The 12,813-nt window shown below is 36.3% G+C and overlaps 1 protein-coding gene across 1 annotated transcript in view; it reads left to right on the top strand.

The window, feature by feature from the left end:
• Kcnu1 (potassium calcium-activated channel subfamily U member 1) overlaps positions 1-12,813 on the top strand; it is a 182,092-nt gene that overhangs the window by 157,521 nt on the left and 11,758 nt on the right. Inside the window, exon 29 of the mRNA XM_042699628.1 lies at positions 2,470-2,822. Within this exon, the coding sequence (XP_042555562.1) occupies positions 2,470-2,822 (353 nt within the window). The remainder of the gene's footprint in view (positions 1-2,469; positions 2,823-12,813) is intronic.

The raw sequence follows: 12,813 nt of genomic DNA, 5'->3' as shown, positions 1-12,813 counted from the left end.
AATTGCATGGAAGATGGATGGGAATATAGATAGTGATATAGGATTAAGACAGAATAGGGCTTACTATTATTGGTCCCTAACATTACAATTAAGGTCCAATTAATAGTAGAATGTAGTTTCTGTCCCCAGTACAATCTGAAACCTAGGCTTTAAATAAGAGTTATTTTTCCTCTTTTATTCATGTCCATGCAATTTTCTAAAGCTGAGAGATTTACTTGTTTTCTGCCGATATCATGGGTACAGATTTATTAGGTGTTTCTTTGTAGCCACTGAGTTTCACACTTATAAATCATGGGTCCCGTTTGTCTAGATTTCAGTTTATTAAAAAGACATCATTTGGCCATCAGCAGGGGAAACAGGAAATGTATGTGGAGGGTATATAGACTTACCCAATTGTGTAAGTCCAAGCCAAGATTCTTACAGTGGTGATAACAGCTAGTAGAGGAGAAATTAAAAATTATAGTGTGGAAATACATTGATGAAATCCATTCCGGGAAAAAAGACAAGGATGCCAAATTACTTGAGGTACAGTAGTCTCAAGTAAAAGACATAAATCTCTACTAATAAAAGGATAAAATAACAGATGCTAAGACATTTAATTCTGAGTGAGAGGTGTAGTTAGTGGGTTTTTTTAGTGAGTACTAAGATTTCTCAGTGCATAACACTTTGGAGAAAGGGGATGGAGCCAGCATTATGGAAAGCTGAGAAGATGGAAAAGTTTAGATGAACTGCAGAGGTTCCCTGAGAGTTTGTGAAGCAATACTAAAATGTAACACTAAAGGACAAGGACTGAGATCCTGGTGGAGAGACGTCATATTTAGAGTAAGAGAGTGAAAGACTGGAGGGAAGTTGTGGTTGGTCAATGATTCATGGAAGCTGAAAATACTTGAGGTGAGATAGGGAAGCTCTGGAGATGAAGATCATTGGGGGAACAGGAGGTCAGAGAAATGTACTGGAATGTTGAGTTGGTAAACCACATAGACACTTCAGGCATAAAATATGGTGGTAGTGCTGGGGTTTGAAAGAAAGTATAGAACAAGTGGCAGAGAACTAGATAAATGTGGAGATTTATAGATAGCAATGATGAGTCAATATGGCTTCACAGAGTTCACCTCACAGACAGCTGGGGAGTAGGGAGGTACTGAAAGCAACTCCCATAAACATAAATGGTTTTTTAAAATATAAAATAGTATACTCACACTCTCTCTCTACCTCTGTTTCTCTGTCTTTTTCTCAGACTAGTCTTTCTGCTTTGAAGGAAATATGTAGTGATGATAAGCATAGTTTAAAACAGAATAGGAATTATAGAGGACTCAGTAGAAAGATGATACTGGGTAGATTATCCAGTGAAGGAAGGTCAGCCATGTTTTGAGCTCTGTTTAGGCTAAGTAGGGAAGACTGGGGTTTCAGAAAGGAAAGGCAGGATGGATGTCACTCATGGTTATTCTGCCTCAGTGCTTCATCATGAGTACTGTTATTAGTCAGCTCAGATATTAAAGAGTACTGTATAACCTAAAACCTTCCAGAGGCATCTTGCTTCCCTACTAAGTCTTCCCATGTAGGCTCAGGCTCTCGTCCTTTAACATTATTTGACATTGACTGTTTCATTGGCCAGGCTATATTCATTGTGAAATTTGGTAGCATAAACATTAGATTAGGGTAGGACTAAACCAGGTTGAAAATACCTGGAATACATGTAATATTTATATGACAAAGGCTGAAGAAATGATCAAATTAAAATCATCAGTGTAATGCATATGAAAAGCAGATAAACCTGAAGTCAGAAAGGCCATTAGAAACCAGCCAGTCTATAGTAGATATAGTACTCATGCATGTAATCCCAGCTTCTAAGGAGATGAAGATCAGTGACATTGTGGTTTGAGGCCAGCCCAGACAAAATCCTATCTAGACTTCATTGATCCACAATCTGAATATGGTAGCAATTTTCTATGATCACAGTTATGTTGGAGTCTGTGGGGAGGAGGATCACAGCATGAGGCTGGCCCAAGGGTGAAAAACATAAAATCCTATCCGAAAAATAACTAAAGCCAAAGGGGGCTTGAAGCATGGCTCATGTTGTAGAGCACCTACCTATTAAGCTCAAGGCCATAAGTTAAAATCCAAGTACCACCAAAAAAGTAAAAGGAAATTTTTTTAAAAAGTAGTCAAAACCAGACTTCTTTTTCTTCTATTAATATGCAGATGATAGCAGAGGCAAAATATCATAATCATGTCCAAGGTTAGCCATGGTTGATTTCAGAGGCAGGAATGAAAGAACATCTAATTCCTGCTTTAGGACTTCTATTGTGGTATGCCAGAGATTGTTATTAGTCAGAAACAGAGGTAGGAAGCCAAACAAAAGCATTTCCTCTTTGTCTTAGAAAACTGATGTCTTTAGCTTAGTCATTGCCTATATTTGCCCTGTCCAATCTGCAGATGCTCAGAATGCATGTTTGGCTTTCCTTGCAGGTTTGTGATTACCCGGCCATCAATCCAGTGTAAGCTGATGCCCACAGACTTAGTGTTTTGTGCCATTCCTTTCAACACTGATTGTTGCAAAAAAGATAATGATGTTTCTACAGCACAAGCTCCATATGAAATTATAAATATAGCGCCATTGACATCGGAGACACAGCTAGACTTAGATCGCCCTGCAGCAACTGACCTAATGGAAGAGAAATCACTCCACATGTTCTATTCACAAGTCTATCCTTTAGAGTCAAGTACTAGCCACTTTTCTGAATCTCATCAAACAGTGCTAGGTAATAAACAGCTAGGTGAAAATGTGGAAAGTAATGGAAAGGAAAACATCCAGAAGGAAGGTACTGTGTTGACTCCAACCTAAAACTAAACCTACTCACAGTCTCCATGAACTCCTAACCTGCCATTAATAAGACATCTCCTGAGATGGCGAATCTGCATAAGGAAAATAAAAATGAAAGCATGCCATTTTTTGTGCCCACTGTTGGTTGTTCATCAAAAATTCCACTCTGTTTTGGTAGAGACAAAAGGCTAATCTTTTTTTTTATTGTGAAAATACTGTACAGAGGGGTTACAATTACATGGGCAAGATAGTGAGTACATTTCTTATCAAGCATTGTAGCCTCCTCCTTTGTTTACCCTTCTCATCCCTTCCCATCCTCCCTCCCCCCCACCCACCCAATCCTCCCCACCCCCAAGTTGTAAAGTTCGTTTTTGACATGAGAACTTGTACTTCTCATTGTTGCAACAGGTCCACCTGTATCCTTATTTAAGCGACTTGTTTTTCCCCTTCCCCTCCACAAATTATACCGACATCAAATACAGTGAAAGCAGGGGTTATACTGTGGGGGAGGGACATACAAAGCAACAAAGAAATAATCTTATAATTGCGTTAGAAACAAATGCATGAAAGAAAAAAAAACATTTAAAATACATATCTAAGGGTTCATTTTCCTAACATCACCTTATCTGACCTTTTCTGCTTGACTCATACATATACTAGATATTGCAAATAAGGGAAATCATGGGACCTATGTTTCTTTGGGCTTGGCTTACTTCACTTAATATAATTTTTTCCAAGTCCAAAAGGCTAATCTTATCCCCACAAGATCTTGTATGGTAAATAAATATATTGTAAATACTATAAGGAAAGTTGAGTATTGTATTTTCCTTGAACAGAATACAAGCAAGCTTGGGCTTGAGCTACATTTTAAATTCTTTGGATGGAAGACATGCTGATTGGAACTGACAGGCAATTTACTTGTTACTATGTATATGACACATAGTTGATATTTATTACAGGCCAGATATGATTGTTCATGCCTGCTATACCAGCCACTCAGGAGGTAGAGATCAGGAGGATGGTAGCTAAAGGCCAGCCTGAGCAAAAGTTCTCAAGAGCCTATCTCTATCAGCAGCTGATTATCATCCCAGCTACATCAGAGGCTGCAGGAACCAGGATCTCATTCTGAGGCTGAGCCTGGAGGAGGTTGGAGGGAGATTTACCTGAGAATAACTGAAGATAAAAAAGGCTGGGATATGACTCAAGTGATATATAGCACTTACCTAGCAAGCACCCAAATACTGCTAAAAATAAATGAATATTATGGTATCATTTTATTTTGAGGTAGAATATCTAGGTGAAGTCAAGTAGATTGAAATAGATTATCTTTTGTATCTCTTTTTTTTAATTTATTTTATTGTATTTGTGAACATACTGTACAGAGGGGTTACAATTACATGGGCAGGATAATGCGTACATTTCTTACCAAGCATTGCAGTCTCCTCCTTTGTTTATCCTTCACATCCCTTCCCAGCTTCCCCCCTCCCCCCCAGTCCCAATCCTTCCCCCCCCCCCCACCAACATTGTAAAGTTCGTTTTTGACATGAGAACTTGTACTTCTCATTGTTGCAACAGGTCCACCTGTATCCTTAAACGACTTGTTTTTCCCCATCTCCTCCACAAGTTATACTGACATCAAATATAGTGAAAGCAGGGGTTATACTGTGGGGGAGGGACATACAAAGCAACAAAAAAATAATCTTATAAAAGCATTAGGAACACATGAATGAAAGAAAAAAACATTAAAATACATATCTAAGGGTTGATTTTCCTAACATCACATTATCTGACCTTTTCCGCTTGACTCTCTTTTGTATCTCTTAATTTAAGAATAGGCACATCATTGTATGATGATGATTCCAAAATAAACCAAACTACTACTTCATAAACTTTATCTTTGATTAAGACACTTTCATCTACATATTACTCTGTTAACATAATAAGCAAAAGTTCAACATAGCTAGGATATACTCCTAGTTGGTGGTCTTATAATGACAAGCTTGGTAAGCAAAGCCTTTTTGTGCTATACATACAACCTAAGTAGAAAGGAAGGGGAAGGCAAACAAGGTTTCTCATAAATAGTTGAAATTTCATCCCTTATATTATTAGTATCTGTAATGATATGATGCTATTACCCCTATTTTACAAAGGGCAAAACTATGCCCCATACAAGCACATCCAGTTACATTTGAACTTGAGATAAACAACAAATAATTCATTGGAATAGATGTCCAAGTTACGTTTGAGTATTTTAGTTATCTTTAGTTGTACAAAGAAGTTGCTATCTAACAAAACAGTTTATGAATACAGTGCATCTTGATCAATGTCACCCTTTTGAATATTCTCACTCACCCCTCCGAACCCACTCTTCTTTTTTCTTTTTTTTTTTTCTTTTGTCAGTCATGGGTCTTGAACTCTGGGCCTGCGCTGTGCCCCTCAGCTCTTCAGCTCAAGGTGAGCACTCTACCACTTGAGCCACAGTGCCACTTCCGGTTTTCTGGTGGTTTATTGGAGATAAGAGTCTCACGGTCTTTCCTACCCAGGCTGGCTTTGAACCATGATCCTCAGATCTCAGCCTCCTGAGTAGCTAGGATTACAGGTGTGAGCCACCAGCGTTAAGCTAAACCCACTTTTTCTTTCACTTTTCTGAAATTTTTAGGATAAGGATTGCCATTTAACAAAGCAGTTCATGCATACAATAGATCCCTTCCACATTTTCACCAACCCCTTCCCTTATATTTTTAATTTTATGGTGTATACAATGAATACTTGATTGTATTCTTCTCCCTCACCTTCATCATTCATCAATTCCTTTCCTCTTGGCCCACCCTCTCCCTCTGCCTTGCAAGTACCCATTTCCTGGCACTTACTTTGATGGGTATTGACTTAGTCTATCTAAGGAATTATACTATTTTGAAATCTCCATAGAGCCTATTATACTTCAGTTAATTCATTTGTAACTGTTTGTCCAAGTTATTGTATTTACCTAGTAAGTTAAATTAACACTGAAACTTAGTTTATTTGACTATAGTACTTGCAGATTTATTACTTCTAAACATATGAATAAATGAGTTTTATTAGTAACTAAATTTTACAAACATGGGGAGTAAATTTTTTCTTAATCTTGAGGGCAATTGCTAAAGACTAAGGAAATCTTCCTTCCTTCCTTCCTTCCTTCCTTCCTTCCTTCCTTCCTTCCTTCCTTCCTTCCTTCCTTCCCTCCCTCCCTCCCTCCCTCCCTCCCTCCCTCCCTCCTTTCTTTCTTTCTTTCTTTCTTTTCTTTCTTTCTTTCTTTCTTTCTTTCTTTCTTTCTTTCTTTCTTTCTTTCTTTCTTTCTTTCTTTCTTTCTTTCTTTCTAAGTTACCTAAATCATCTTCATCCTGCTCCATTTTCTTAGACTGTCTTTTCATATACATTGGCAAAATAAAACTTATTGCAATTCTAAATGTCGATGTAGAGTTATACAAACATCAAAGATTCAACTTTCTGACCTTGACTTTCAAATTCTGATAAAAATACATGATGGACTCAACCTTGGCAACTGCATTCCAAATACTAAAGACTAAAAGTTGTTTGTGAGTATTGATGTGCTAGAGAGAGGAAAGTTGTTTCACAGCCAAGGAGGACATGACACTAATGTCTACTACAAAGGTAGTTTTTAATCCCCTTTTCCAATTGTATACTCTGTATGTTTTATATGCATAGAAGCTTTAATGGAAGCAAAATATTCTTGAGAAAGCAATTATTTATTATCTCAAGATCCACACACCATGGCCACACACATATTATCAATCTCTTTAGTACCTCAGCTTCATATCTCATGAGTAAAAACAACACACAAATTATTTCATTTCCAACAGAGTTGTATAAATTGAATGAAAATTACTGTGCTTTCCAATATTTTATAGGAATGCATGCTAGGAATATAGCTAAGGTATAGCCAATTTGTGATCATTCATATTGCCAGTTTCAATAAATAAAATCATGAGTATCCCTAACTTCATTCTCTAAGTGATTCTGAAACTACAAAAATCAAACCTTTCACCTGTAAGTGACAACACTGTAAAACTACTCGTAACACCGGATTCTTTGGTAGTATGGTCAGTGTACCATTCATAACTGTTTAATACATGTAAATAGTAGAACCAATATAAACACAAAGATAGCCATGTGAGGGATTTAACAGTCAATATTAAAGAATTTTTTTAAACTTTAGTAGTTTCAAAATGAGACAAAAATCCATAGCCCCATCTTCAGGAAATTTTTATGCATACATACCACAAATAAATCACCTATATGGGAAGAAAGTTGTGGACCACCTTACAATCTATCCATCTAATCATTAACATATAGCTGGAAGAGAAGCAGTCATCAAAAAGGAGACAGGGGAGCTGTTATTTCACATTGAAGAATTCTTAACCTAGACAAATTCTTAAGTGTTTCTCAGCTTGTCTCACTGTGAAAGTAGAACATTGAACTGGACAATCCTAGCATTTCATCTTCACTTATTCAGTTCATGTATTTCTTTCTAGCACTGAGTAGGCACAGTACTAGACATTGATAATTAAGTTGTGACCCTGGAACATGCATTTGAGTTGGAAGAGGTAGAAAATAAGAAAGCAAGCCAGTGTGGTTAAAGCATTGTGAATAAATCTGAGATGGGATTGGAAAGATAGGCAGGGTCTGATTAAGAAAAATACTATACTGTAGGAAACCATTTACATTTAAATCTAACTGCACCGTAGAGCTCTTTAACAATTCTAAATAATGGGTGAGTGATATGATTTGTATTTCCAATGATCATTCTGGCACTTACAGTTTCAGCAGTAGAACTAATTTAATTCAAATGGATTTTCTCTTGCTAGAAACACTGAAATGCTAGGTAAACTGTAATAAAAGAAGTTTAAAGTACACAACAGTGCTTAAAAGAAATGGAAACTCCAAGCCAGTAGCAAAATGGAAGTAGTAAGCCAGAGCAGTGCTTTCTATGTAGGATTACTTAGCCAGTAGCTGAGGTTAGAACATCAGGGGAACCATAAGATATAGATGAGGACCAAGATTCAAATAAACTATTAACTGGAAGGACAAATCCATCTGTGAAAGAAGATATAGGCCTGCTTCACTGTCCCAAAAAGAGAACAAGAAAATCTACCACAGCAATCTGGGTATGAAAAGCATTCATCATCAGAAATTGGATCCACAAGTTCATATCATATGCATTTATAGTTACATCATGTGTGGCATAAATTCAAAGTAGAGGAAGTAAATAATGAAGTACAAATCTGATTATAGGCCAGTGACCTGCTGAGTAACAAAGGAATAATCCTTCGCAGAGAAGATTTCTATAACTCAGCCAAAGCTGATTTCTATGCTTACAGGATTCATCACAACAGAAAAGTAAATTTGAAACTCAAGAAAAAAGGAAAAATAGACAATGTAGCCTACAGTGTAATATATATAAATAAATGCATGCATATAAATAAACAAAAATGTCATGAGGGAATTATCCTCTTCCATGAGAGACAGGAGACAAACAAGGGTTGGTATGACACTAGACTGTGGATACTAGAGCAATCTGAAAAAGATCACAATATGTTCAATATGACAAAAAAGGTTAAAATATGATAAAGAAAGTAGAAGCTGTGAAAAAATAAGCAAGAGCCGGGCACTGGTGGCTCACATCTGTAATCCTACCTACTGAGAAGGCTGAGATCTGAGGATCACGGTTCAAAGCCAGCCCGAGCAAGAAAGTCTGTGAGACTCTTATCTCCAATAAACCACTCAAACACCAGAAGTGGCACTGTGGCTCAAATGGTAGAGCGCTTGCCTTGAGCTGAAGAGCATAGGGACAGCGCCCAAGCCCAGAGTTCAAGCCCTACAACCACCAAAAAATAAAACCAAAAAACAAAAAAAGAAAAAATGAGCAAGAAAATCAAAGCTTTCAGAAAGTCAAAAATTCAATGTGTACATTAAATTATAAAAATAGATAAGATGTCAAGAAGGTATATAAAATTCAGGAAATAGAAATAAATATAAAATATAAAAGACATATTAAGAACCATGGTAGAGAGAATAAAAATGCAAATATGCAAATACTTAATCTCCATACAGTGAGAATAAGGGAACTGAAAAACCCTATTTTTATAATTGATAGAATACAAGATTCATAAGATTAAAGAAGTCCAATGAGTCATGAGCAGGAAAGTTAAATTTACCTGCACAGTTCCCCATATTTGTATCTAGAAAAATTAGGTTTCCTACCAGAGATTATGAGACAAAAAATAACAATAATCAGGGTCCTGTAACATCAAGATGTTGAGGGAATCATAACAGAAGATGTAAAAGCGTATATGCTATACTATCTAAACTAGCTGATCAATAGTTTAACAGACAGAATATATAATTGAGATGTCTCTGAAAAAATTCATAAAGGACATATTTCAGTAGAATCAGAATGAACTCCAAAATATTGACAAAAATATAACAACAATGATGAGAAAAGAATTATAGATTATTGTAAGTAGGTATCAATTTTAATAGTAATACCAATAAGATGAGGTAAAACAAACATTAAAAATGACAGAAAATATGAAATAACAAGTTTACATTTCTGCCAACAATGTTCCCTTTTGACCACATCCTTACCAGAGCCTATTATAATTTGTTTTGTTGATAATGGCCAGTCTAACTGGGGTGAGGGAAAATCTCAATGTTGTTTTAATTTGCCTTTTCTTTATGGCCAGAATGTTGAGCATTACTTTATGTGTCTATTGGCCTTTTCTACTTTTTTCAGCTAATTAGCCCACTTATTAAGTTGTCAGGTTTTAGAGGGTTTATTGTTTTTAAGTTTTCTGTGTACTCTGGATATTAGACCGTTTTCTGATATGTAGCTAGAAAAAAAAATCTCCCATTCTGTAGGCTGTCTTTTTGGCTTGTTGGTTATGTCCTTTGCCATGCAGAAACTTTCTAATTTGATGCAGTCCCACTTACCAAGTCTTTTTAACTTACTGTGCTTCTGGATCTTTATCAGAAAATTTCTGTCTGTGTCCAGGAGCCCTATTGTTTCCTCTACACTTTCCTATAATAGTTTCATAGTTTCAAATCTTACAGTAAAGTCGTAAATCCATTTTGAGTTGATGCTGGTTTAAGGTGATAAATAATGATCGAGTTTCAGTTTTCTGTATGTGGATATCCAATTTACTAGCACCATTTGTTGAAAAGTCTTTCTTCCAGTCTATGTTTCTCTTATTGAATGTTAAATGCTTATAGGTCTATGCACTTATTTCTGAGTCTTTATTCTGTTCCATTGGTCTGTAGGCCTATTTTTGTGCCACTACCAAGCTATTTTCATTACTATGGCTCTAAGGAGTTCAAGAAAATTGAACAAAGAAGTACCCTATCTTCTCATAATTCCACTCCTGGTATTTACCCAAGAGATTACAAACTAGAATACAGTAAAGCTACCATCACAATCATGTTTATTGCAGCACTATTCACCACAGTCAAGGTAGGGAATCATCACAGATGCCCCTGAATGGACAAATAGATCAAGAAAATATTATATATATATATATATATATGTATATATATATATATATATACACAATGGAAGATTGATATTGTATCATTTGTAAAGAAATGGAATGACTTGGAAAAATTATTTTAAATTAAGTAAGTCAGACCCAGAGAAATAAAGGATCCATATTTCCCCTTGTATGTGAAAGCTAGATTCAGCTTACAAACTCATAAGACATTGGGTGGTATGCAAGTATATTCAAATGCATTAACTGAAATATGGTATTCAAGGGAGGTAATTCCTTAGAAAACCAAAATCAAAGTTCAACAAAACGCACCGGGAAATGGGTACTTGAAAGGAGTAGGGGGGGTCAGGAGGGAAGGGGTAGATGAATGAGGAGGAGAAAGGGGAAAATATAGACAAGAAGTCAATGTATAGCCTTCTAAATTAAGAAGAATGAGGGAAGGGGTAGGTAGGAATGGAATGAGTGGGAAATTAGAAAGAAGTGACATTGATCAAGATATATTGTGTTCATTAACTGCTTTGTTAAATGGCAACTCCTTTGTACAACTACTTAAAGATAACTTTAAAAATGGAAATTTTTGAAAAGGAAAAATATAAAAAATGATCAAGAAAATTGTATGTTTAGATAGATATATATAAACATATATGAAGGATTGTATATATGTATATATTACATATATAAAGACATATACATATATATCATCTCCAGTCAGGGGAATCATCTCCAGTCATCAGGGAAGTATACATAGAAACCACAAGGCATCACTTCACTTCTTGGCGTGGGGAGGATGGAAAGGGATGGGAAGGGGAAACAAAGAAGGAGGCTACAATGCTTTATAAGAAATATACTCATTATCTTGTCCATGTAATTGTAAACCCTCTGTACAGTTTTTTTCACAATAAAAAAAGGGAAGACAAGAGTGGTTGAACAAGTTTACACTCCCCCCAATGATGCAGTAGGGTTCCCTTTTGTCCATGTTCCCCTCCAGCATCTGTTGTTGTTAGATTTCTTGATTATAGCTATTCTAACTGGGATGAGGTGGAATCTTAGCTTTGTCTTGATTTGCATTTCTTTTATGGCTAGAGAGGTTGAGCATTCCTTCATGTGTCTATTGGCCATTCTTTTTTTTTTTTCCTTTTTTCTTTTTTATTGTGAAAATACTGTACAGAGGGGTTACAATTACATGGGCAAGATAATGAGTACCAGACATTTTTCTACATGACCATAGTATAGACATTGAAGTCAGAAAATTAAGTTGATGGACAGATAAGCCTAAAGACTGCAAGTTGCTGAGCTGGCTACTGAGTGGCTTGGCCCAGGACACTTACTATTGGCCATTCTTATTTTCTCTTCAGAGAAGTCTCTCTTTAAATCTTTAGCCCATTAGTTAATCAGGCAGTTGTTTCTTTGAGGATTTGTTGTTGGGGGATTTAGTTTTTTGAGTTCTAAGTATATTTTAGATATGAGACTCTTGTCTGTTGTATGGCTAGGGAAGATCTTCTCCCAGTCCGTGGGCTTTGTGTTGATCTTGCTAAGTATGTCCTTTGCCTTGCAGAAGCTCTCTCAAAAGACTCCACATAGAGCTCCTTTATGACCCAGCAATCCCACTTTGGGGCATTTATTTAAAGGATCATAAACAAGGTCATACCAAAGCTACTAGCACAGCTATGTTTATTGCAGCATTATTTACCATAGCTAAGATATGGAACCAACCCAGATGGCCCTCAGTAGATGAATGGATCAAGAAAATGTGGTACATATGTACAATGGAATTCTATGCCTCCATCAGAAAAAAAATGACATTGCCTCTTTTGTTAGGAAATGGAAAGACTTGAAAAAAATCGTATTAAGTGAAGTAAGCCAGGCCCAAAGAAACATAGGTCCCATGGTTTCCCTTGTTTGCTAGTACATGTCTAGGACAAGCAGAGTAGGTTAAAGGCTATGTATATATGACCATATGAGATAATGTTAAGCAAAATGTATTCCCAAACAGGGACACAAGAGGTTTTTGTTTATTTGTTTTCATGCTAGTGTTTTTAATGTACTTACAATACACTATGTGATTCTTTAGTTTCTATTGTATGTTCTCCCCCCATGGTATAACCCCTGTTTTCACTGGATTTAATGCTGGTGCTCTGCACCTTGTATATATATTTTTGTATTTGGGGAGGGGAAGGGATATTGCAGAATGCTTAAATAAGGATGCAGGCTGACCCATTGTGATGACAAGATGTACAGGACACTATATTGAAAATGAACTTTACAATGTTGGGGGCGGGGCGGGAGGAGTTGGGGAAGTGAGGAGGGAAGTGATGGTAGGGGGAAAATAAAGGAGGAGGTAACAATGCTCGCTATGAAATGTACTCATTACCTTACTCATGTAACTGTAACCCCTCTGTAAAACATTTTTACAATAAAAAAATTAATTAAAAAAAGAGAAAACAAAAC

This window comes from Dipodomys spectabilis, unplaced genomic scaffold (genome assembly GCF_019054845.1).
Source record: "Dipodomys spectabilis isolate Male_0828 unplaced genomic scaffold, ASM1905484v1 ptg000009l, whole genome shotgun sequence".
NCBI classification, from domain to species: domain Eukaryota; kingdom Metazoa; phylum Chordata; class Mammalia; order Rodentia; family Heteromyidae; genus Dipodomys; species Dipodomys spectabilis.
The sequence above is the reverse complement of the archived record's forward strand: the minus strand, read 5'-3'. Positions and strand labels throughout refer to the sequence as shown.